The 26,146-nt window shown below is 28.4% G+C and overlaps 2 protein-coding genes across 2 annotated transcripts in view; one reads left to right on the top strand and one right to left on the bottom strand.

Annotated features, from left to right (window-relative positions):
- LOC142318386 (uncharacterized) overlaps positions 1-24,164 on the bottom strand; it is a 30,884-nt gene extending 6,720 nt beyond the window's left edge. Inside the window, exons 1-4 of the mRNA XM_075354969.1 lie at positions 23,973-24,164; positions 15,353-15,552; positions 11,470-11,745; positions 7,028-7,254 (exon numbers count right to left, since the gene is read on the bottom strand). Of these exons, the coding sequence (XP_075211084.1) occupies positions 7,028-7,254; positions 11,470-11,745; positions 15,353-15,552; positions 23,973-24,052 (783 nt within the window). The 5' untranslated portion in view covers positions 24,053-24,164. The remainder of the gene's footprint in view (positions 1-7,027; positions 7,255-11,469; positions 11,746-15,352; positions 15,553-23,972) is intronic.
- A 371-nt stretch (positions 24,165-24,535) lies between these two features.
- Positions 24,536-26,146, top strand: part of Vha55 (V-type proton ATPase subunit Vha55) — a 52,388-nt gene continuing 50,777 nt past the window's right edge. Inside the window, exon 1 of the mRNA XM_075382329.1 lies at positions 24,536-24,694. Within this exon, the coding sequence (XP_075238444.1) occupies positions 24,604-24,694 (91 nt within the window). The 5' untranslated portion in view covers positions 24,536-24,603. The remainder of the gene's footprint in view (positions 24,695-26,146) is intronic.

Genomic DNA, 26,146 nt, shown 5'->3' with positions numbered 1-26,146 from the left:
GATCTGAATAAATATTTATTCATATTCTGGCACATCTAGGTTTAATATTGTTAGTGCAGAGGTAGAATTGTCCAAGTTATACCACTAAGCAACCCACTTGGATTGGTCTAGTGGTGAACGCATTTTTGCAAATCAGCTGATTTCAAAGTCGAGAGTTCAAATGTTCAAATCCTAGTTAAGGTAGTTACTTTTATGTGGATTTGAATACTAGATCTTTGATACCGGTGTTCTTTGGTGGTTGAGTTCCAATATACCACACATCTCAGAAATGGTTGATCTGAGACTATGCAAGACTACACTTCACTTACAATCATACATATTATCCTCATTCATCCTCTGAAGTAATACCTGACTGATTCCCAGAGGCTGAACAGGAAAAAAAGTTATACCAAGAAGGATAGATGGTGAGAAAGGATGATGTACTCATAGAGAGTCACAGAATAGGACAAATAATCCCACTGAGAAGTTAGCTCAAAGAGTTTGCAGACAGGAGATGTCATCGGGAAACTAAGAGCAGTTCATGATTGATCAATATACTGAATACAACTGTATGTTGACCAGCATAAATACAATTTGTGGCAAAAACTACTATCTTCCAAAAATTAAAGACTCACCTAAGAATGAGTACAGGATTGCTATACCTGTATGGTATGTACGTCCACAGCTTATTATGTTCGGCCAGATCCTTGGAGATAACTAAAAAAATTATTATCAGATTCTCAGAGTTTAGTTTAATTGATGGAAGGAAAGATACAAAAGCAGGCACACAAGCACAACTATCTTTTCTGCAATTGTTTGTACTAGTAACCAAAAATTGTCATTTTCTTTGTTCTTCAAATTTTTTCTGTTGCATGCATGAAATAACTTAGTATGAACAGGATTTTTTTTTTAGTTATGTTCTTTGAGGTAAGATTATTGGTAGAACAGAAGCCTGTCTTTAGTTAAGCCTACATGTATCTTCTGGTAGGGAGAGAGTTTAGTTGAACAGTTTATAATCAGTTGGAAACTTCCTCATCACACAACTTAAGGAATGGAATAATTGTTAGAAACTAGGTGGCTATTTATTACTGAAACAAAAACAATTTTTGTAGAAGTCAATATTTAATCCATGATTTCTATAAAAAAAAATAATGCTTTGTTTTATAATAAAAATTTTTTTTAAATTTCAAATGTCAGAAATAAAAAAAGCCGTTCTGATAAAAATCAGATAATACATATAGTGTAACAAAATAAAGTGTACCCAGTTATTAATTATTGAATTCTACAGAACAAAATTGATTTTTTATTGAACAGAAAATCCTTGAAGAAAGAATGACAATTTCCCCTTTGTTTTGTAGACAATTTTTTTGTTTTTTAAAGAAATATGTATAACTCAAGATTGGAAGGAGGAATCATTCTAATATTTGGTTTCAACTTTTCTAATAAAATTTTGCATGGTAACATGTTGAACAAATTTTAAATAATGGCCACAACAATTTTGTTATCATTTATATCTCTGTAATCGTTAATCTTATCAAAAATGTTTATTAATTAAAATGTTAAGGTTTTGATTATAACAAATGACAATACATATTTATCATTCTGAAAACCTGTTTACAAACAGTGTTATATGCAGAAAACTTATGACCATTTTCAGCCCAGATTTCATCTCTACCACTAATAAAAAACTATTAAACTGAAATAATTAAAAATGAGTTATTAATGGTAATATTAAAATTATTTAATACGTAATATTTATGTAATTATTTGTTTGATAATAAATTAAACTAAATTTGGCAATAATCATAGCAAAGTTGTATTCTATTATAGTTAAATTGAACAAGGTATTGTATATTACTGTTTTAAGTTATTTTTTTCTGTTAATTTATTTTCTTTATTATTCTATTTTTTTTTTTTTTTGTTTTTGAGGATCGAATATTGCTTACATTTGTTTTGATACCATTTTTCTTTACTTGTGTTTTACTTTTTTAAGATGGAAGTTTATTCTCTTACTGAAATGGCAGAAATGCATCTTGTACAGGCTGGCAGACTGCAGTTGAGCTGAAGTGCACTGTCTGTATATAAATGTTTGTCTATTTGCAATTTGCCAAATGATTTTGGTTTTGTATTTCTGTATGAAGGGTTAAGAGAAACCATAGACTTAATCTCCCAAAACTCATGATCAGCAAATACTGTTAACCATGAGATCACTGGACTTGAAAGAACTGTCCTGGAATATGTTGAGGAAAATTCAGAGTTCAGTAAAAGAAGGGATCAGACTATTAAGTGAATAAGTTGGTTATGACTGAGAATTGTGCAAAGCCAACAGTTGTATCTGTATAATGTACAAAGAGTGCACGCAGTTAAGAGAAAAAGTGGATCTTACCAAAACTACCATTTTGTTGAGTAATTTTACAAAAATTGACAAATAATCCTCAATTTCTCACCACAATAATGTTCATTATTTCAGTTGGAATCATTAATTTTCACAAGGAGAACAAGAACATCCTTATGCAATATACCATTAAGGTTTTTTCAATAAATGTTTGGGTTTGTGATGAAGTTTCAGACTGGTTCATGTTTCCTGTCAGCACAATGGAACAATGAGAAGTATTGTTATTTCCTTACAGAATCATTTGGATGAAGTTCCTCTGATAACTAGGAATGACGTGTGACTCATATATGATAGTGCCTCATCACAATTTAATGTCAATGTCCATCAGTACTTCAATATCTACTTCCCTGAGAGGTGAATTGATTATACAGAACCAGTAGCTTGTCCCACAGATCATCTGACCTAAAACAGATTTATACCTTTGTGGTACCTAAAGAGTATGCTTAACAATACACCGGTGCTCATTGTTGATCTTCAGCAAAGTTTCCAGAATATCAAAAAGCTACACCATTGTATATTTTTTAAAAAATTAGTTAATTATATTAAATTGTCCAGTTTTCAAAAATTAACTGTCACTTTGTACACAATGAAAGGTGTTTGGGTTAATAAAATGTATATGACTAATAATTACAGAGATATAAATTATTAAAAATTATGTGGTAACCATTTTGAAATTTATGAAATGTTTTACCATAATTTTTTATTTATTAGAAAAATTTAGTGTAAATATGTGTAGCAGATATAATTCCTTGATCCCTATCTAGAGTACAAATTTTTTTTGACAAAATAGTACACAGAAGGAAAATTAGAGGGAAATTGTTATTCTTTCATTGAGAATTTTCTGTTCTAGAAAAAATCATTTTTTGTTCAGTTTGATAGTCTGAAAATGAATAACCAGGTACACTTTTTTATTACACTGTATATACTCATATCTTTTCTGTACATATTTTTACTTATATGGATTTTCTTCTACCTAATCTAGTCATTAATAAGGTACTGTTCAGTATCTTCAGAGATTAGGAACTGATAAGCTGGGCTAGATTATTTACGTATATGTAGCAAGACTCATTGTTGAAACCCAACTAGATGAGTTTAAATGAATCCATACTTCAAAACAAGGACAAAAATTCTCCAATAGTTTTTTTTTTAATGAATCAAAAGTTATTTCTGGAACATAGAGATTTCTGTCAAAGACAAATATATACCCTCTGTTAACAAAACTTTAAATATTGCAGCATTCAAACTTTTTTTTTTATTGTTCTACCATTAAAACATAATGGTGTCAAACTGGTGTTGATGCTCTTTTCCCGCAATACCTGTTACCCAACAGGACTCTTAACAAAAAAAAAAGAATATTGTTTTCAATTGTTCTTTTTTAATATCTGTTACAAGTTCAAAAAAAAATGTTTAATATGATGCAGGATAAGAAGTTCAGTTCTCCTTAACCATCAACAGCTACTAGCTCCTAATAGTAATTCATAACTGCAAGCTTGGTATATTCAATATTTTCTCTTTTTCAGTTTTGTGAAGGCCAGTGAAATCTTTAATGAAACTTCAAGCAATGTTTCACACTCGTGTACTTAACTTTCTTAATTCAAACTGTACTACCTTCATTAGTAACCCACATCATTTTCTGAGGACGAATAAAAACCTTAATGATGTCTAATAGGTCAAGAATCCCTTGCCACTTAAAGCCTTCTGTTAAGATTTAAATTATTTCCTGCCTTTAAATTATGAAAAAAAATAATATAAATACAAATATTGCAATATTTCAATTTTTACTTGTTTAACTGTAAGGGGATTCCACAGGGTTACATATTTATTTTTGGCCCCTCAAATGAATCTCAAAACTTTCATGAATTTGTGTTGAATTGTTTTCTCATCATATTTTATTATTCACTTTTATATTATAAAGTAATAGTATTTATTACATTCTACCATGAAAGATTATTTTATTACTTTTTAATAATAATAACTATGCCTTTAAATTATGAACAATATTTTGATGTTTTACCCATTTTTTTCAAAACTTTATTTTTGGAATGAATAAACTCAAGTTGAGTCATTCAAGTGTGGGCCCTCCTTGCCTTCTCACCTGCACCCTTAAAACTATTAAAGATGTGATGATTGTCATAATTAGCATTAAATCAGTAATTGAAAATTATATAAAATTAAACTTTTATGGCTATATTCCAACAGTATGGTTATAGTATTTAAAAAATATATGAAGCAAAGCAAGCCCCATTAGAATTTTTTACTATTTTCTATTAATTAATTTCTTCATCATCATGTAACAGTAACATTTTCTGGAAACAATGTCTACCACCACTTACATAACCACCCCCCTCTTACTTGCACTACTATATGAAAACACATCAGTTGGTTTGGAGTAATCTCAATTTACGAAACTGATCTGAAAATTTCCTTTTCTGGAAACATTACTTTTTCCTAAGTGTCAGAAGGTAGAGGTGGACATCAATCCATCTTCCCCAAGATTACCTTCTTGAAGTTCTTTCATGGTAGAATGTAATAAATACTATTATTTTGTGATATACAAGTGAATAATAAAATATGATGAGAAAACAATTTATCACAAATTCATGAAAGTTTTGAGATTCATTTTAGGAGCCAAAAATAAATCACTAGTTTGGTAGGGACCAAATTATGTAACCTTCTGGAATCCCCTTACAGTTAAACAAGGAAAATTGAAACATTGGAATATTTGAACTGTTCTTGTTCAATATTTGAACAGAGTATTTGACACTCTTTTGAAAAGGGGTCTGAATGGTGTCAAATACTTGGTTTTCCTTGCTCCTCAGACCCACTCTTACCTCTCAATCCCCTCTATACAGAAACAATTTTTAAATTCACAATACTTCCAAAAATCTTCTAATTCTAGAGGACCAAAGAAACTAAGTGAATTTCTGAGCTAGGGTGCTACAATACCTCCAGATGCTTTAAACTCACTTGACCTCAAATTAAAAATGAAAGTATTGTTGATATTTGAACTATCCTTTTTAAAAATGTGTCCTACTTCCAGGAATAAGAATATAACTTAAGTCTGGAAGTATGTGGTTCTTGGCCTCTGCCACATTATTTCTTTAGCCTCAGAATATATTAAAAGGAAATATAATATTCCACTGTTCTTTTACAAAACTCTTTACACATATAGACAAGCAAGAAATATAATAATGTTCAACAGGTTTAGAGTTTTTTGCCTTCATATTCTGTAGGCCCCTTCTCAATCTTTGATCACCTCAATAACAAAGATTAAAATATACTAGATTCATTTTCTACTAGATACACGAGATATGTTATGTAATCAATGTCAATACCATGTAGCAGAAGGATAGAAACTTTTTTATCTTGGCCATATCTATCTCTTTGCATTTGGCCAAGATGAAGTGCTAGATTGGCGTAGAGATATGCCCAACTAGCACTTAATTTTCTTAGTCCCTTCATTATTAAAAAACAAATTCTTATATATCCAAACTTTAATTTTTTAACAAACATTATAGTGTTATAAAATTTAACTTTTTTTTTGAGAATTCATACTTATAAAATTTCAGAAAACAATTATATACCATTAATTATAATTAATTACGGATTCACTTAATTAAATATTTATTTAGCCACTTAATTTTGACTAAGATGCTCCTCCTAAAAGTTAATAAATACGCTACTTTATATGCATTTATAAAGAATGGAAAAAAGAAAACCATTTAGACCATCAAAAATTCTGTTACATCTAATGATTAATTTCTTTGTGTAATTTAAAGGAACAGATTCATCTTTGACTGTCAAATTCTTGAGAGTACTATGAAATTGCTCATCTAATAACTATAAAGAAATAAAATTAAATACATCGATAATTTCAGTAGAAAACCTTGCTTAAAATATAGGCCTCTGCACTCTTTGTCAGAGACAATATTGCAATCTTCTTACTTTTTTTTGTCCCCTTCAGTCAGAGCTATATTTTCTCCCTAAGGCAGCAGTTCATAAATTTCCTTTTTTCTAGCAAATTTCTATTTGCAAGAAAGTGGTAGTATAATTCTCAGATCAATTAATAAAAATTACAGTTTTATGGTTACAATAGATTATTAAAAAAAAAAAATTGTAATGAGTTAATTATTATAATCTTAATTTAATTTTAATCTTAAATAAGTACACCATTTTTATTTATACATGTGATTTTTAAATAATTCACACAATCATGGATAGCTTTTTCTTTTTTCCTGTTTAGCCTCTGAGAATTAATCTGTTCAGGTATTACTTTAGAGTAATACCTGAACATCAACCATTCCTGATATGTGTGGTTAATTGAAACCCAACCACCAAAGAACACCAGTATCTGTGATCTAGTATTCAAATCCGTCTAAAAGTAACTGCCTTTACTAGGACTTGAATGCTGAAACTCTTGACTTCCAAATCAGCAGACTTGGGAACGTGTTCACCACTATACCAACCCAATGGGTTCAATCATGGATAGCTGAATTACACTATTTGCACTCTTCATTCAAAGTGTTGAATGAACTCATTCTACCCAATTTGGTTTAGGATATTCTAATATAATATATTTATAATTTTACCAATCACAGTAACATAATATTTTTAAATAATAAACGTGATAGAAAAAAATTAGTAAAAATTTACCTTTGGTGGTTTCTTAGGAGCTTTTGTCATAATATCCTTCAGTGTTGGTGAACTCTGCATGTCTCTTGCCGAATCAGGCATTACAGAACTTTTTCGAGACATTCGTCTTTGCATAGATTCAGAAGGTCTATCAATCATACCATCAGTAACAACAATTGATCCAGGTTTAGGTGGTTCATCTTCTTCATCCTCATCATCATCACCACCACCACCACCACCACCCTCTTCTAAAATTCAAAATATTTTCATTCAATGATTACAATTTGAGCAGATAAATGGAAATTGATGAATTATCTCAGTAAATTAGAAATAATTATAAAATTTACTGTTTTCCACGAGGTAAAATTTGATCGATATTCAAGACTTATCACTACAAACTTTGTTGATAAAAAAAACATACTACATTTTAAAGAACAAACAAAACAAACAAAAAGTGTATTTTAAATTAATTGTTGCTTTAGTAGAAAACTGAAATAGTTTCATGTCATCATTTTAAAAATGTTTTTCAAAGCATCTACATACAAATGTCTAAGGTAGGTATTGAATTTATAATTCTGAAAATTAAATTTGGAGTTTCATGACTTCTGAAGCAAAGAAGAATTATGATAACTATTAATCAGTAGATATGAAGTATCCACTGAAGATGAAGAAAAACTGATCTTGGTTCTGCAATCAATAGAATGTGGAATCAAGATAAAAAAAATAAAAAAAAACAATTTGTCATTAAGAATTACTGAAAAATCTAGTCGCAATTAGAAAAAAATAATAGATGAATTAAAATGAGAGATTTGCATGAGAGAATTCCAAACGGCTTCTGGAAGATAAATCAAAGTTACTGCAACAAAAAGATTGAAAAAATTAAGAATGTAAAAATAAAGACATCAAAAGTACCTCTGTATATAGTAAGGAATAGTAGTGGTGAGAAAGGAGGATATTCATTCTAGATAAGTAAAAACAAGATGTTTTGAAAGAACTTTTTATTTGAAAAGTGTAATTTTTAGTTTTTTGTAGCAATATTATTTTACATATTGCTATTTTTTTTAATGACATGTGCATAAGAATATAATTCAGTTTCATAATAAAATTAGTTTCATAAACTATACTTGATAAAACAGAATAACATTCCTGTTTGATCAGTTTATAACTTTTCTTAATTCATTAATAACATGGCCTAACATCATTTAGTTATGGATTTACAAAGAAATGATTATGCATATATTTTAGTTTTTGATTAGAAAACACCTTTTCATTTCAAATTAAAGAAGAAACAGCTAATACATTAAAAGATGCTAAAAGCTAATAAGAGATAATTTAATTTTAGTTGATATTAATTTACATCATATTTTTATCTCAAACTGTAATGAAGTGTTATCTTTTTTAGTTATTTCATTATCATTTTATATTATTAGCATAGTGTAATGTAATTATATTGTAGTTACTTTGTGTCATCTTATAACAGGGTGACATTACGAGATTAGAACTCCACAAAAAGCCTCGGAGATTTTTACAGGTCTTTGTGAACAAATATCAAAAAGTAATGATATTTCTGTTTCTGAAAATGATGGTACTGTTTTAATTTAGCATAGAAACAATTGATGCCATAAATAATCATATATTTATAAATATTTAAAATTAAAACTGACAAAAAATTCAAATTTGGAATGAATAGCTCTAAGTGTTTATCCTTACAGTTACAAATTAGACCTTCCTTGCAAAATGAAGCAATGTATTTCTTATTCATAATTTTGTAACAAAGGGGGTACTACCCATAGTAATTTCCTATATAGTGTACGAGGTAAGTCAAGAGTTGCTTTCTCTGATAATAAATAATGATGTTTGTTATACAGCTGGTCCACAGGGACTCCCAGGTTAAGTGTTATCCTGATATGTAACTATATATTTGAATCAATGAAGAAGGTAATGAGAAATTCACTTCACTCCTCATTTTCCATAGTAAGCTTGGCATAAGATGCTTGTAGTTCTTGAAAACTAATGGCATTTTCTGGAATGACTTATAACTAACTGCATTAGGTTGCTTACACGACCTTTATTGAACATTTACGGCAGTTAAATATTCATAATTATATTCATTGTTTTATTCTGGATTCTGAAATTTATCAATTAATGATCAGTTAAGCATACATAAATCATCAGGTGATGAAAGAATTAATGAAAAGATTTTACAGATTATTAGTCATTGTATATAAAACCTCTTTCTTTTTTACATTTGTTAGACTTTTCAAACCATTTATTTTTTTGATTCTCTGAAATTAGCTTTTAATCTATTAGAGGAAAAAACTTCTGATGGTCATTATTGCCCTATCTCATTTTAGATAAAATTAAAGAATAAAATAAAATTTTATTAGTGTTTATATGATTGAAAATTGTGTCAAAGCAAGACTGATATCTTTTCTAAAATGTTAGTTTTTTCTGAAAGTTATTATTGCTTTTGGGATAGGAGCACTGAAGATGTAGAATTAAAATTCACATTTTTTTTCTCCTGAAAGTTGAATGTATTCATAGAACAAAATTTTTTAATACTGTGGACTATAAAATTTTATTTTATCAGCTATGTAAAGGGATATTTAAAGGTATTCCTTACTTCTTAGTTCAAGTGTTGTTTAAGGATCAGATAACAGAAATTGTGATTAGGGTCTAAATTTAGCACATTCTGTTTCCATTACAAGTAGAATTACACAAGGATTAATACTGAAGACAAGCTTATCTTTTATAATAGTTTAAGTAGATTAGAGGCTTCTTTATAGAATTTTCTGATATGCGCCTCTTATGATAAAAGGGCAATTATCCAATTTCATGGATAGCTAGAAAATTATTAAGATAATAATAAAATTCTATTTTTATGATATTTAAGACATACATACATAATACAAGTTATAGATTGTGTGTGTGTGCACATGTCTATTCTTATTCTTTTTTTTTCCTTATGTATTTATTATAACACATTGACTGGTGCATGTAACATTTATGAGACAAAGTTGACTTCATGTGGGTTGTGAGAAGCAAAAATAGGTAGCATATCAGCATTTAAAAATTCAAGTTTTGCAATATATTATATTATTCAAAAGTTTAGATCTCAGAATAACAGTTTCTTTAGACTGTTTTCATCAATGCTCTCTCAATTCCTTAAATTGGCCATTTTATGAAGTAAAAAAAAGCATGTAGTTTCTTGTTAATTTCATAAATTTTCGTTTATTATGACAGCAAATTTACAGATTAAAATAATATTTTTTCATAAATTAGAACTTCTATTGCATATTTCATTGTTATTAATTTTGTTATTAAGTGTAGTTAATTATTATCAACCAAATCCACTTTTCCATCAGACAAAATGGTGTTTATGTTTACACATTGTGTAAACATAAACACACATTGGTGTTTTAAATTCATTATTTGAATAACAGTCACATGGTCTACAAAAAAGAAATCATTTCTGTTATCCATTTTACACTGAAATTTTCCTCTCCATGCACATTAAAATTATTTTAAAATTGTTATGAAATAAGTAAGGAAAAAGACACTTAAAAAATTTATATTTAAATTTTAAACATCTGGTAACCTGAATAGAAGTGCTTTGTTTTTTTGTTAATTTATTGTTATATTTTTTTTTAATTTACGTAATTTAGATCTGTTAAAAAATACTTTGTAGTATATGTTTATCATTTATGAAACTAAATCTGTTTCTATACTTAAAATTTTATTTTTATTATTTCCCAAAAGATTTATTCTGCTATTTTCTTAAGAGCCATATTTTAAAGAAAATTATTATTAAATTTTATTTTACGTGTAGAATTTCAATGTTGTGCAAAGTATTTCTAGAGATTCCTATCTTACAACCAAATTCTTGTAATAAAAATAATGAAAGTTAGTATAATTGTGAAATCTCTTGTATTTTTTAGTTATAACTGATCATAGATTTCTACTCCAATACAAAAGCGTGAATATTATATTTATTTGAAAGCAATTTAAAAAATAAATAAAATTATTGTAGTTAATTTTATCCCAAGAACTAAAAAAAAAAAAAAAATTGTTTTCAGAAGTACTAACATTTATGTTTTTTTTAAATGAATGTGTGAAAATATAACTTTTCGGTGCATTCATAACTTTACAAAGGATTTTCTCAAAAAACTACTGTTTATTGATATTAGGACAACTTTTATTTTTCTTCATTCTTTTTTTTTAGTTCTTTATGAAAAATTACATCTAATATTATGAGCATTAATTTAAGTACTGACTTAATTCATAATATTTGTGCTAATTAATGTGCAAATCTCAAATTAAAAGAGATCAGTTTCTTTTTGTTTGAAGAAATTTGTTAGTGAAGAAATTAATTTGAAGCATAGCATTTAGTAGTTTCTTATGGTAAAAATTAGTTAACATTATTACTTAATATCAAAGTGAGATTACTAAAATTTCCTTATTACCTTCTTCACCACCTTCACCTTCATCGTCAGTTCTTGGTTCTCCCTCTTCTTCATCCCCTCCTCCTTCTTCAGCTTCTCCTGATTTACGTTTGGGCTGTTGTTCATCTTCTTCCTCTTCCTCTTCGTCTTCACCAAGAAATTTAGGAACAGAAGCATAGAGCTCAAGCAGTCTATCTTCTAGACCGCAAATAGCTGCATTGACATACTCAGGATACTCACCAGTATCATCTCTAATGTTTCTTAGAAACTCTAGAGACCACTGCAACTGTGATATACCTGCGCATACAGATATAATAATAATACAAATAACACCTTTTTGAGGTTTGTAGTTTTATTACCTAATAAAATATATCCTTTTCAAGAGTTTGCTTACAAAAGAATATTAAAAAAATGGAAGAATAAAAAATACAATTAAAAAAAAATTAGATGAAATTTTAATTTAATGCAATACATTATTTTTTTACAAAAATACAAATTTTTTGAAAAAATACAATTTTCTTTTACAGTAGAAACATTATTTAAAAACTATTGGAATTTGGCTTCAATAGTTCAGAGTGAGATACCTCATTTCATAGTAAATTGATGATATAATTTATTCATGGGTCTGAACTTCAATTACAATTGATTATAGTTATGTTTAAACTGAAATATTGCTTTCTTTAAAAAAGTGGCAGAATGAAATTTGTTTTGATGTTTATAAAGGAAAAGTAATGAGAATTCCTTTTGTGAACTAAATCCTAAGTATCAAAGAAATATAAGAGGAATAAGAATTATAAAACTCAAATATAATTAAGAAAATATTTACTTTTATTACATTTCAAGTTCTTTGAAGAAACGAAGTTTCATCTCCATGCTAGTGTGGCCAACAAAGTTATATAATACCTTTCCTATTATGTTAAGAAGTAAAAAGATTTTTTTTTTAAGTATTCCAACATTATAATAAGCAGCATAGACTTAAAATCTCTCAGATTTAACAAATTATGCAGTATATTTTTCATGTGACAAAACATTAAACAGCAAAATTTCATAAAACTATTTAGTCAAAGTGAACCATAGTAAATTTATGTTCTCTGAAACATGCCAAAACAATTTTAACTGGTCCTGGAATTAAAAAATGTATTAGTACTTAGTAGTTATTTTACTAATGTCTGCGAAGTTATGTCTCAGCCACTAGGAATTAATTAGTACATTGTAATACATAGCAAAGTATTACTTGCAAAGTTTCTAGATTGCATACAACTTACAGAAATACATCCCTGCAAATACAACACACAAGTTGTTTTATATATTCACAAAAAAAAGACCATACATTCACTGATCCTTTATATATCCTAAGGTGACACACTGCATATCCAAATTTTTAACAAACTTTATTTAAAGAGTGATTTTTTCTTTTAGCATTCGTACTTTTTCACACATATTCATTAAAATTATGTTAAAAGTTTTTCTTTTATCTTGTTCTGAGTGGTAAATTAGAATACTGATAAGATAGAATACTTATTCTACTACCTTTTTTGTACTAATATGGTTATTAAATTTAGCTATTATAACACTGGTAGATAAAAAAAAAATCTTTTTTTAATGTTTCTCTAAGTGTAATACAATTTTTTGAACTGCTTTTTTGCGTACATTACAGGATCTGTTAATACAATTTTTCTATCACCTTTAGTTTTAAATAAATAATGCTTAAAAAAAATTAAAGGAAAAAATAGTTAAAATCTGTAAAATTTGTAATTTTGCTGGTCATACCTGTGTTAAGAATGATTTCGCTGATGCTTTTCTTTTATAAATAGCCTCAGGCACATCCAAAATTAATGCCAAACTGTAATTGATAGCATGTTAGTATTCAATTTCCCTTTATAGCACCTTTCCATCACCGAAATGTCTTGATGGAAACATTCACAATATTCATCACTTATGTCTCTGAGGTAGTCTGGGAAAAAATCCAGATGCGAGTGGAGGAAATGTATTTTCAAAGACATATTACATCCCATAACTGTGTATGAAGTAAGAAGTTGATTAACAATATAGTGGTAATAGTCAGATTTTTGTTTGCAGAGAAAATTTTTGCAAAGTCTAAATGAAATCCAAGCTGCACTTTCTACATAACAATGAGTTAAATATATTATCTTTGACAAACTCTCTTATTTGAGGACCAGCAAATATTCCTTCTTTAATTATTCCTTCAGTTACATTCGGAAATTTCTGCCTGATGTACAAAAATTCAGGACTATCCTTCTTCATTGCTTTTACAAAATTTTTCATTAATCCTAGCTTGATATGGAGAGGGGGTAAAAATATTTTTTTGGGTTCAACTAAGGGCTCAAGAATAATTTTTACCATTTGGAGTTATCTCGTTTCTTCCACTCTTTGGTAAAATAATGTTTATCCCTAGCTTGGCTGTCCCATTCGCAAAGAAAACACATGTACTTAGTATATCCTAACTGCATACCTAACAAAATAACTATAACGTTCAAATCACCACATATGTTCCAGCTATGTTTTCTATAATTTATTTTCTTCAAGAATGTCTTTCATAACATCATATGTCTCTTTCAAATTAATATCTTAAGCGATTGGTATTGAAGGATACTTGTTACCATTGTGCCGTAGAACCGCTTTTAAACTACACTTGGATGAATCTATGAAAAGGTGTGCAACATAAGCTCATCAATATTTGTGCAATAAACCAAATTATTTTTCTCAATGACGTATTGAGAAAGTTTTTTTTGTTTGCTTTGAAAGCCCAAAATTTTTGTATTTTTTTAAAAGTAAATTCCAACCTTGCAGTCTTGATTCTAACAGTTCAGCTTGATTTTTTTATAAATTTAAATCCCTAACAAAGTCATTTAATTCACGTTGTGATATAAGATGTGGCTTATTGGAAGATAATTCAAAATGTTGTCTTCTTCATTACTGCCTGATTCTTCATCAGCTTTTTTGTATGGTTTTGAAACATACATTCACAGGTGGCTCAGGAACTGAAATAATTTCACTGTGAGGTACAAGCCTGATTGCAGATTGCAATGAAGGATGTTACTGATTACAGTATGTTTAGATTTTTTAGAAATTCCAGACACTTTTTAAACAAAAGTAACAACAATCCATTAATGATCCTTTGGTTCACACAAAATCACCTTTGGGTACACCAAATGACAAAGCCCTTCTGTGTACCTTTTAGCCATCCTCTTAAATATACAGAACAATTAGTGCCTACTATATGAGAAGCCCATGTCTTATCCTGATCAGCAATTTCACACTGAAAGTACAAATGATGCTTTTTAAATTAAAGGTGTAATGTTTTTTTCTATTTGAATTTAAGGTAAACTAACCACACACATAACAAAAGGCATCCACATCATTAACATAATTTTGAGGCATTATGACACTGCACTGTTAAACTTAAGACTGAACAATAGTAATTCATTCCTAAATCCAGTGCTTAATACAAACAACACAGCTGTGTTTTCAGCTACATGTTTTGACTTGCACAGACATGATAATCTTGTCCATGAAGTCTTGCTCTTCAGTATTAAATATGTCATATATGTGACTATGGTATGACTTAATTCTTTGTCTAGTATTGCTTATAGCTAGCTTACAAATTATGTTAACAAAGTTAAACGATAAAAAATGAGCTAAAAAAAAAAAATACAATATAGGAGCTTAAAATGCTAACTATTCATTGAAAAATGAAAAAATCCTTTAAAATTAAATGTTTTTCAAAAATGTTGGTGATAGAAATATTCTGAGTTCATATTCATTTTCAGCATCAAAAAAGAGATTAAAATCATGTATTGCATGTTAGGAAACAAACTTATGTTTATCAGTGTAATTAATGATTTTAAGTAGACATGTAATCTCAATGTTATTAATTCATTACCAATTGGCTCATCACTAGGAGGATTCTTGAATAAATGCCAAATGACTGCAATGAGGTGGTCGGCTAAAACCCAGAATGGAGGTCCTCTAGCTACATTCTTCGAATCTGTTCGTCTGAATGTATAAAACTGTGGTCTGAATTTAGAGGAATCTTCTTCTAAAACAAGAGTAACATGCTTCTTTTCTTTTGGTGGTTTTTCTCTATAAAGAAAAAGAAATCAAACAATGAAAATGTAAGTTTAATCAGTAACTAATGTTGTCAACAGAACAGAATAAGTATTTCTTAAGCGTATAAAATTGTACTCAAAATAAAATTATCTTATAACAATCATTTCAAACTAATTGCTATACTTATTACTGTAAAATAATATATATTCTGCAATGAAGGTCATGTTTTGTTAAAGGTCTTTATCAAATCTTGCCAGTCACCCTTTGGGACTGATATTCTTCCTACAGTGTTAGCTCTTATGACAGTGACAAATTACAAATATTATAACAATATATAAATTCATAAAAATTACAAAAGAAGACTTTTTTAGCTAAACATATCTCCATTCTTAAGAGGATAAAATTTTTATCTCATTTCTGAGAAAATTTACTGTAACTGTCCTGAACCAAACAGCTCAAATTTGGTCTTTACTTGATAGCATGAAAATGGGTGCTTTTATTTAGCACATTCCAAACTCATCCAAAAAGCAATTAATATTTTTAAATTTTATTGTAAATTCAATATAAAATCATGTTTTTTTTTCAAAGCTGCAATAATAATGGACCAAACAAGAGAAATTTGATCGATTATCATACATTATCTACGTTTGAAAAATATTATTTATCAGGAATTATATTTTTAAGAATTTTTATTATTATTAATGCTTCAGAAAAAAATGTACATGTGTATATACACTCCTGTATATATTATTAATGGAAAGCCCTAACTCACTTGTCTAGTGTTCAACTTTCTAAATACTTAGGTAATTGATATTTGGCAGAGTTTTTCCTTAGGGATTCTGTAAAAAATATAAGCAAAAAGTATTTTGATTAACAACCCCCAATAATTTAAATGGGATACAGAGACTGAAATATACTTTATATTTGTCCAGGATTTTGCTTTTTATTACCTTTGAAAAGGAATTTTTTTCTCAATCACTTTTCTACAGGCAAAAGTTATTCAAGCATTTTCAATTTTCACTAAAATAAAATTTGTCAGGAATATTCACTATAATAATATTTTCTCCAAATTTAGGAATTCTCCTTAAGAGGATTAAATGGAATTAAGTTTTCTTTAGGAATTTCTATTTCTTTTCCTTCAGAAACTACTTTGTGATAATTATTGCTGTTAACTGAACATAGTTTTAATAAAATTCCTAACATTAACTTAGTGGATGCAAAGATAGGTAAGTAAAAAAAGGAAAAAATAAGTACAAAAAAAAAAGGACTTGCTCTTACTATTAAGGTTTCTGGTTAAACAGTTAATATCATGGTTAATGATACAATCAAGATACTGCAAAGTCAAATTGAGGAACTGAAGAAGAACGCACTCTACAAGAAAATGGGTCAATTCCAAATAAAAAAAAAAAAAAATAGGCTGTTTAAAGAGAACAATTAATGAAGAAGCTGAAGAAGCCATATAAAATAACAGCGCACAAAAATGTTTAATAAGTAACAGTAAAAATTAGACATTCCATCAAGTTAACAAAATGTTTTCCCCATGACAACTACATGTTCATGTTCAAGATTGTAATAATAGAAATAATATAATATAATTGAAGATTCAATCCCACATGTACTCTGCAGGTCGAAATGAACTACCAGGTTCTGTTAAAAAAAATTGCTGTGGTTTTGCCCGTAGTCAGTGATGACAATTTTTTAAAACTATAAACTTTTGTATTATTAAAATGTTCAGTTATAAATAATTTGGTTTGTCATTTCAATAGTTTACTTTTAAATTAAAAAAAGTTAAACCCAGTTTTAACATTCTCTTCAAACAAGCATTTTACAAACCTATTATAAAGATGGTCAATTTTTCTCTCTGTAAAAAGTAAATAAATACGATGTACTCACAATAACTACTAACCATTCTTCTTAGTGCCATAAGTAGGATTTTAGAAAGCTAGTTTATAATAATCTGTTTTCTTATTAAACAAGACCTATCAGTACAGATTTTTTATTACAAAATTAGTGCTTCTGTTAATTAAAGGTTTACAATGCTTAGATCTGGGAGTGGAGCTTTAGGCTTCTGGTTAGATCTTTCTCGAGATCAAAGGCATTTGATCATGACAGACATGATATTCTTTGCCAAAGAATTATCCAGGGTTTCTTTCTTTAATTTTTAATAACGACTTAAATGCAAATCCCATTCATTCCTATAACAATAAGATTTACTGATAATGTAAACATTTTACTTCATGTAGTTGCCTGCATGCTATAAAGCTTTTAATTAATTTTTAAAAATTCATCTGTAAGCATTAATTTAGCTTAAATTCTACAAATCAAATATTCCAACAGCATAATCTGTTCAGTTGTTTTCTAACTAATTACACAATTTTTTTTTTTTTTATTAATTCGACTCACATTTATGGTATATCTCAACTTATTTAATTATTATTAATATAAAAACATAAAATGAATAATTGTATTTGGTATTAAAATAGTATATTAAAAATGTATAGCTGTTATTCGTAAGTAATTTTATATTGCTTTTATCTTGTTCTGCTTGTATTTTGTTCATTTACGTTACTGCGTGTAGTAAAATTGTAGCATTATATATATATATATATATATATACTCTTAGTTCACTTTCAGGAGAAAAGAAATGATCATTGACTATTACATATTTTCTTACCATTTTTCAGTTTTTTCATGCCTTTCATAAATTTACTTTGAAAAAACAGAAGTCAGAATCAACCACTGTACTGTGCATACTAGTTAAATAATTCTTAGTTAGTGTGCTGCGCACTAGTTAAAATAAATAATCCTTATGAAAAAATATCTAAAATGAACATTTTGAAATTTTAGGGGTATTAAACCTATACTATGTGGAATAAGAAATATGGTATAACCCCTTTAATTGGACCTCATTCAACTGGATGTTCGGATTACCCGGACCGATATTGAAAAAAAAAATGTACTATTGTACAGTAGTATGTAGTAAATTAACATTTTTAAAATAAATTAAAGAAACATAGTAGTAGACCTACTGTATAATATGTCCATTTTATTGGCAGTTAATGTTTTTGCCTGTTTAGGCTGTGGGAATCAGTCAGGTATTACTTCAAGAGGATGAATGAGATGATATGTATGATTTAGTGAAGTGTAATCATGTATAGTCTCAGGTTGACATTTCTGAGATGTGTGGTTAATTGAAACCCAACCACCATAGAACACCGGTATTCATTATCTAGTATTCAAATTCGTATAAAAGTAATTGCCTTTACTAGAATTTGAATGTTGGAACTCTCGACTTCAAAATCAGCTGATTTGCGAAGGTGCGTTCACCACTAGACCAACCCGATGAGTTGGCAGTTAGTCTCTATCACAGTTTTTACATCTTGTATTTATTAAAAGTACATACGTATTCGGTTTTAGGTAACTCATGTACTGTGCTTACTGTATTTACTTTTTCTGAGAACAGAGTTGTGCAATATTTTTGTACAGTAATTATAATGACTTGTGCACCGAAAATGTTTGTTTACAAACATCCTGCCGTTGCTTTATTGCTCATTCTAATAGGGTGATAATGTTGATGTGTAGAGCGGATGTGTAGGCCTATACACTCTGTCATGCTCTATTTTAGTAAGCTTTTATTCAGAATAGCAGTACAGTACCAGTATTCATTAAACATTGTAATCGTAAGGTGCAGTTTGCTACAGTAGTGATCGTGATTGAAATTTTGTGTTCAGTGTAATTTAGTGGAATGGCCAACTAAAAGAAAGAAGGTAATCATTTCTATGGAAGAAAAATTGAATGTGCTATTTTGTATAGAAAAGGGGAACCTGTAATAAAAGATTTGTGATAATTAGGTGTAGGAAAACAAACTGTTTCAGATTGGAAAAAAACAGAAAAGAGATTGAAGATTTCTGTTCGAAAATGGTGGCAAAATATTATTTAGGCAACAGAACGGCAAAAAATAGTCAGCTAGACAAAGCTTTATTTATGTGGTTTACCCAAGAGAGGAAGAATCAGGTTCCTATATCAGATGCTATTTCAAATCCAAGGCTTTAATTTTAAATGACAAATTAGGTGGTGATCAGTTATTCACAGCAAGTTCAGGTTGGTTAGATAGGTGGAAGGCTCACCACAGAATACGACAGTTCAGTGTAATAGGGGACAGTTTATCGGGAATCATGCTGCAATGACATTTTCAAAATTTATAAAAGAACACAATTTATCACAATATCAGATTTTCAACGATGTTGAGACAGGATTATTTTTTAAAATGCTACCTGAAAAAACTCTCCCCTCAAAACTGGACTCTGCTGCTAAGGGGCATAAAGTTTATAAGCAAAGGATGACAATTCTTTTATGTAGTAATGCGTCAGACAAGTTGTAGCTCCCACTTCTTGTGATAGGAATATCGGCTAAACCTTGAGTACTGAAGAATATTAGTAATTTGAATGCAATTCCATGTGTATACAGGTCACAAAAATCAGCATAGATGTCTTATGAAATATTTTAAGAATGGCTTTCTTCATTCTTTATCCCTGAAGTGAGAAGATTACATTCATACTGTAGTGATTTCATTAAGCTGTAGTGTACGTATATTATACATTTCTGGATTATCCAGACTTTTTTTGCTCATCCGGACAACTTCTGGTCCCATCTAGTCCGGTTATATGGGGATTATATTGTAATACCTATTTTACTTAAAATTGAACTTATACTCATAGATGTTTAGTTGAGACTATGCAAGTACCAATCGAAGTAGCACTTTATTTGATACAGGTATTTGCAACTTCTATTCATAGAATAAACATTTATCTATAATACTGCAGCATTTATAGACTTCAATTAATTGTACTCTTAAGTAATTTAAAAATAGCTTAATCATATAGGAATTTTCTTTATTAGAATTTTATTATAATTTCTTAATTCTATATAAATATTATTCATATAATGTATATGTAAAATTCATGTTTCATTTTTAGATTTAGATAAAGATTTTTTAGATGTAAAAAATAATTTACACTGTCTTCCAAATTTTATTCTAGAAATCACGCACCTTTCTGTTTTAGTTAATGGTTCTAAATATAACAATGGTTAAATAATGTCATACAACATTTTCATAATTTGGAACAAATATCCAGCCAATTGAGAGAGTTTCTTTGAAAAATCAGTATTTCTGAGAATCTAAAAAAGTTTTAATAACCTAATACTTGTAAAGGGCACTCTTAAAAAAATCATGTATTTATTATTAAAATACATTTCCATTTTTTCTTATTATATTGTATTCATTACAAAATTTGAGATACTTAAAGATAGTTATGAAATACTGCTTTCTACTAAAAAATTGAAATATTGAGAACTGATGATTTTCAAAAACAAGATAACAAAATTCAGCAATTTAAAAAAATCTATTTGTAGGAATTGTACAGTTGTCCTTATTTAGACACAAAATACTACTACATGAAAAATGAGTCTGGAAAATAAGATGTGTTCTCTTGGTTTAAGCCTACTAACTTAAATTTATACAAACTCTTCCTCAAAGTTCTATAAGTAGTGTAATATAAGATCATTCAGGTAAGCTAAGAAAATAATTTTCAAATGCATACATTTTCTGATTTATACTCTTAAATATAAAAATATTTTTAACATTTAATAAGTCAACTTCTTTCCAAACACAGCAATGCAGTAGTATATAGCAGTGGTTGAATTAAATTCTATTTCAGATTGGCTGCATGCACATTCACACAGATTACAAGGAACAAATATACTTGTACATAAAAGACATACTTTAAAAATTACCTCATAGAAACTAGGTACACAAAACATTAACCATAACATGTACATTTTTACATGTAAAAACAAAAATGTCAGCAGATATATACATGTCAAGGCAAAATTTATGCACTTGAGAACATTAAACTAATCATGTTAATTAACTACACACTTAAGGGGTTTTCTGATCTTTTTAAGACAAGCACCATATTAATACATTGCTTGCTACCAGATACTTCACTGAAGTAACTGATACAACTGAGAAATCTTTAAAGAAAAGTTTCCATTAATTTGAAAGAGTTTAGTATTTAGTAATCTTAATGTTATCTTTTGTCATGCTGTTTTATGAAGAAATAAATTAACAATAAAAAATAATGATATTAAGAAATTACATTAATTATAACTAAATATTAGTAATCCACTTTCCATTCCAACAAACAAAAACTTCCCATCACATAAGCTTCTGAACACATCTAATAACAAAACCTGCACTGGTAGGTTTTTGAATGAATTTCTGTCTGTCTGATGATCAATCTCTTAGTTCACATATGAACTGTATATTACAATAGAGACCTTTACAGTGATCTCTGTTTAAACTTATGGTAAGTTTCTTTGGATAAATTGAACAAGGTGTATCCCTCTTTTAGGGACTTGAGAATAACCAGATGTACAAGTGCTAAATACATAAAATTGCAGTCATGTCAGCATGTCAGTCTGCATGTTTATAATTTTTTTTAAATGTATCTTAGCATGTTATACAAATCTGAAACAAAGTGCTCATTAATTTCAATTTGTGCTCATTATTGTGTTGGCCCTTTATCTCAATTTGTGTCCATTTATCAAGGAACTGGCATAAACAACCTGAATATTTAGGAGGATAAGTTTCCTAAATTCTAAATTTTAGTTCTTTTTCAAGTTAAAGAATTTATAGGAGGCCTATCACTCTACAAAAAGTAGATTTTTAGTACTTACTCAGGATTCCCTTAAAAATAGAAGATATTTCAATTAAAGCTTGCGCAACTTTTGCAATTTTTTTTTTTACTTTTAACAGGCTCTAACTCTTCACAGAAACATTGTGATTTCCTCACTGAAAATACATTTTCACTTAAGACTTCAAGGGATAATAATAAAAGCAAAGAAATTTTAATGAAAATATTTTTTAAATACTTAAAAGAGGATTGTGTTCTTATATGCATAAAATTTATTATGATCTACTTGTTGAGGATGTGTTCTATTAGATTATTCATTAAAAAGGAATAAGTCAGAAACATTTACTTTTTTTGAATTTTGATTAACTTCCCTTTCATGTATGTTAATAAATAAGAATCAGTATCTGGAAGGTTATGATCTGCTTAGTCTGTAATGAAGTTAAAACTTTTATTCACAAGTATTATTATATTTTATTGAAATTGAGTTTAATCGATATTAATGTAGTAGGCAATCTACCATTGTAGTTACTTTTTAGATGGCACCACTGAAACACTATGTTAAAATAAGAAAATAAATCAAATTGTAAATATGATCTAACCAAACTTAACATATGCTCGCTTTGCTTGCTAACTTGACTAGCAAGTGAAGTGAGCGTAGATTTAAGGTTTGGTAAGATTATACTTATAATTTTATTTATTTTCTTATTTCAATATGGCATTTCAGTGGTACTATCTAAGAACTAATTAACTGCAGCAGTAGATCATCTGCTAAATTTTCAGTTTAATCTGTAATAAAACGAATTACGACTTACCAGCATAATTTAAATAATACTTCTTTACATTGCAATAAGCCAATATGTAATATACATTAAAAAAAAAACAAATATAAAAAATATAAAATTGATATAACCTAAGTAAACAATAAATAGTCAAATTTATAACAAATTTTAATTTTTAATCTAGCTCCCTTTATTCATATTAGCAAGATTATCTAATTACTGCAAAGAATACAATCGCTCAAGATAATAGTATTCACCATGCAATGTGGCCTTTGTATTTTTTTTTCAGTTTTGCGCTTCATTTAATGAAAAAGAGTTTTTGCAATTTTTTCATTTCTATTAAAAACTGTATTCATGATGTCTAGAGTAGTACTATTAATTTTGAATATCATTTTATAATGGGAAGAAATGTTCAACTAAAAATCTTTTAATTTTTTATCATTCTAAAATCATTTTGGAATACATTATCATTAAGATGTTAATAGCTACAAAACATTGTAAAGAGTATAGATCGTAAAATATATATAAATGCATATATAAAAAATCTTTTTTTTTACACTGGAAAAAAAGAGCTAAAGATCAGGTGACCTGAAAATTTTTTAAAGATCAGATGGTCAACATTTTCAATATACACTGCATTTTCAACAAGGAACGGGATAATTAAAACTTAAAATAAAGTTATTTATTTTAGAGACCTCTGGTTTCTGAGTCATGAGTAGTACTTTTTTTAAACCACTACTCTACTGATCAAAAATACATAATTTCATAAGAGAATTCATGAAATGAATCTATAAAACTTTTTTATGTTAGTTTATAATTTTAAAAAATTGGCCAAAGTAAGTCAAAATAATTTCTCAGTCAATAATTTATAAATTATTTGTATCTTTGAATACGATTTCAGATGATACCGGAACTGAAGCTAGTTTTCTAAAAAAATCTAAATTTAATAAGAATATTGGGATAACAGTTTAATACATACTCTTCTGGCTCTTTCTCTGGCTCTGGTTCAGCCTCTGGCTCTGGCTCTGCTTCTTCAACATTTTCCTCATCTTCGGCCATGATAAAGCATTAATATTTTGACCAGACTAAAAATTTATATGAACATGTTTTTGAATAAAGCTTGATTTCTGAAGTAAATTACACACAAAAATTTTGATACCATGATGAAAGATTTCGAACCATCGACAATTGTCAGAGCAGCCAAATCAACAGAAACAATCACAAAATATCGTACACAAATAATTTATTGTGGTAGAATAATTTTTTGGAATATTTACGGTAAATTTGGAGAAATATAAAAAAAAAATTGTTTCATTTTTGTAAGTTCAATTAATTAACTCAGATCAACATTTTTTTTACACAAGCAAATTTTTTTCTAAGGTTTTTTTCATTATTTTGAGTTTACTAATAATTTCCTTTTATCCAAAAACCAATATGATAATTAATATCAAAATGAAGAGCTTTACTAACATATTTGATACACCTGATGTAACTATATTATTATTAAACTGAATTTCATCGTCCGAGTAACGCCCACAACTCGTGATATCACGTGATTTGTCAGCTGCTTGTACTTGTCTTAGACGGTCTTCGTTACAGTAATTGCAGAAATGTCGATTTCTAATGGAATTGTTCCTCAAGAAGCTATTAAAGAGCATATTTTGGCAGTTCAAAGGGATTTTGTATCACAGCCGAGATTAAGTAAGCATTCTTTACCAGGGATTTTTTCCCCGTTAATTTACTTTGTCAGAAGAGTGTGTCAGTGAATCTGTTGAAATTGGTCGTATAAATGATTTATTTCAATCTAAAGTTTGTTGTAGAAGTGTATTCTGTTTCCCATGATCAATCTAAATTTGTACATTTATTAATTTCAGTAATTCTAGTCCTGTATTAAATTTTGTTCATGTTAAGGGGGTCATCAAATTACGCTTGGCAAGTCGATTAGTAGAATAGTAAACTTGATAAAAATATTAATTATAATTTAAATAGCGTGTTACATTGTTATGCTGTAATTTTAAACTAGTTAGATAAGTATATTACAAGTTTGTGTAGCTATAGTCAATGATTATAAGTTCTAACTTTGACATCTGACATCTCTTGCCACTCCCTTTTTAAGTTCTGCCCTTTTTAAATGGGTATTTTTTATATTTCTAAAGCAGATGAGAAGTAATAGAACTAAACTAATTTGTTTTAATTTCCTATTGACCTATTGACATAGTTTTTTTTTTATTAAATTAAGTATATATGCATCAAGTTATGTCTAGATATTTGTTTTTATTACTTCCCGTTTCTCTTCAGGGACCAGTTTTTTTCGATTAGGAAATGCCCTGGCATAAGCCAGAAATTATGGTTCAGTCCCTGGAGTATGGATTAGTGTGTTGCGAGTGACAACTACAGTGCGTGAATGTGAACATCATTTGTGGTATGCTTATGCCAAAGAAAAATGTTGCTAGTAATCAATGTTAATATGAGAAAGCTAGTCAGTATAGGCTAAAATAGAATATTATATTTTACATATTGTGCAGAAGTCGTATTGTAATAATTATGATTGGGTCAATCTATTTGAAGTGACCCAAGGGTGGTTGCTTGACCAATTAAAAAACAATTGAAACTTACCCACTTGTTTCCTACATGTCTCATGACCTTAAAAATATTTTTTTTTTAATTCTTTATGTAAGCAGTTTATTTGTGGTAACTGTTTTTGTTACATATTTGTGTTACTATTTTTGTGATTGTAAGGGTTACGGAGAAAAATCTAAAAAACTATTAGTCCTGAAAGGATGAAACAAAATGCAATTTTTTCATGTTTTCTCAAGGTAAAATGTTGGTTCAGTGGTTTATTTACCTATTTCTCTTTTTATGAGAAAATTGCCAATAAGGTTGAACATGAAAAACAGTGAAATTTCACTTTGTAATTTTTTTCAAGAGGCAGGGATGGCATACACAGTTGGAATTATTTTTTTATATGTAGATATATGTTAGTAGTTTTACCATAAACGATTACTAATTGTGATATACTTACCATGAATTTTTGAAAACTAATTTTTTTTTTTAAATTAAATTTTAGCTTCAAATTATTCTGATGGGGCAGGTACATTGCCCCACATCACAATATTGAACAATGTGTGATGGGTCCTCACACGATGCCTAGAG

This window comes from Lycorma delicatula, chromosome 1 (assembly GCF_047948215.1).
Source record: "Lycorma delicatula isolate Av1 chromosome 1, ASM4794821v1, whole genome shotgun sequence".
Classification (NCBI taxonomy): domain Eukaryota; kingdom Metazoa; phylum Arthropoda; class Insecta; order Hemiptera; family Fulgoridae; genus Lycorma; species Lycorma delicatula.
The sequence above is the reverse complement of the archived record's forward strand: the minus strand, read 5'-3'. Positions and strand labels throughout refer to the sequence as shown.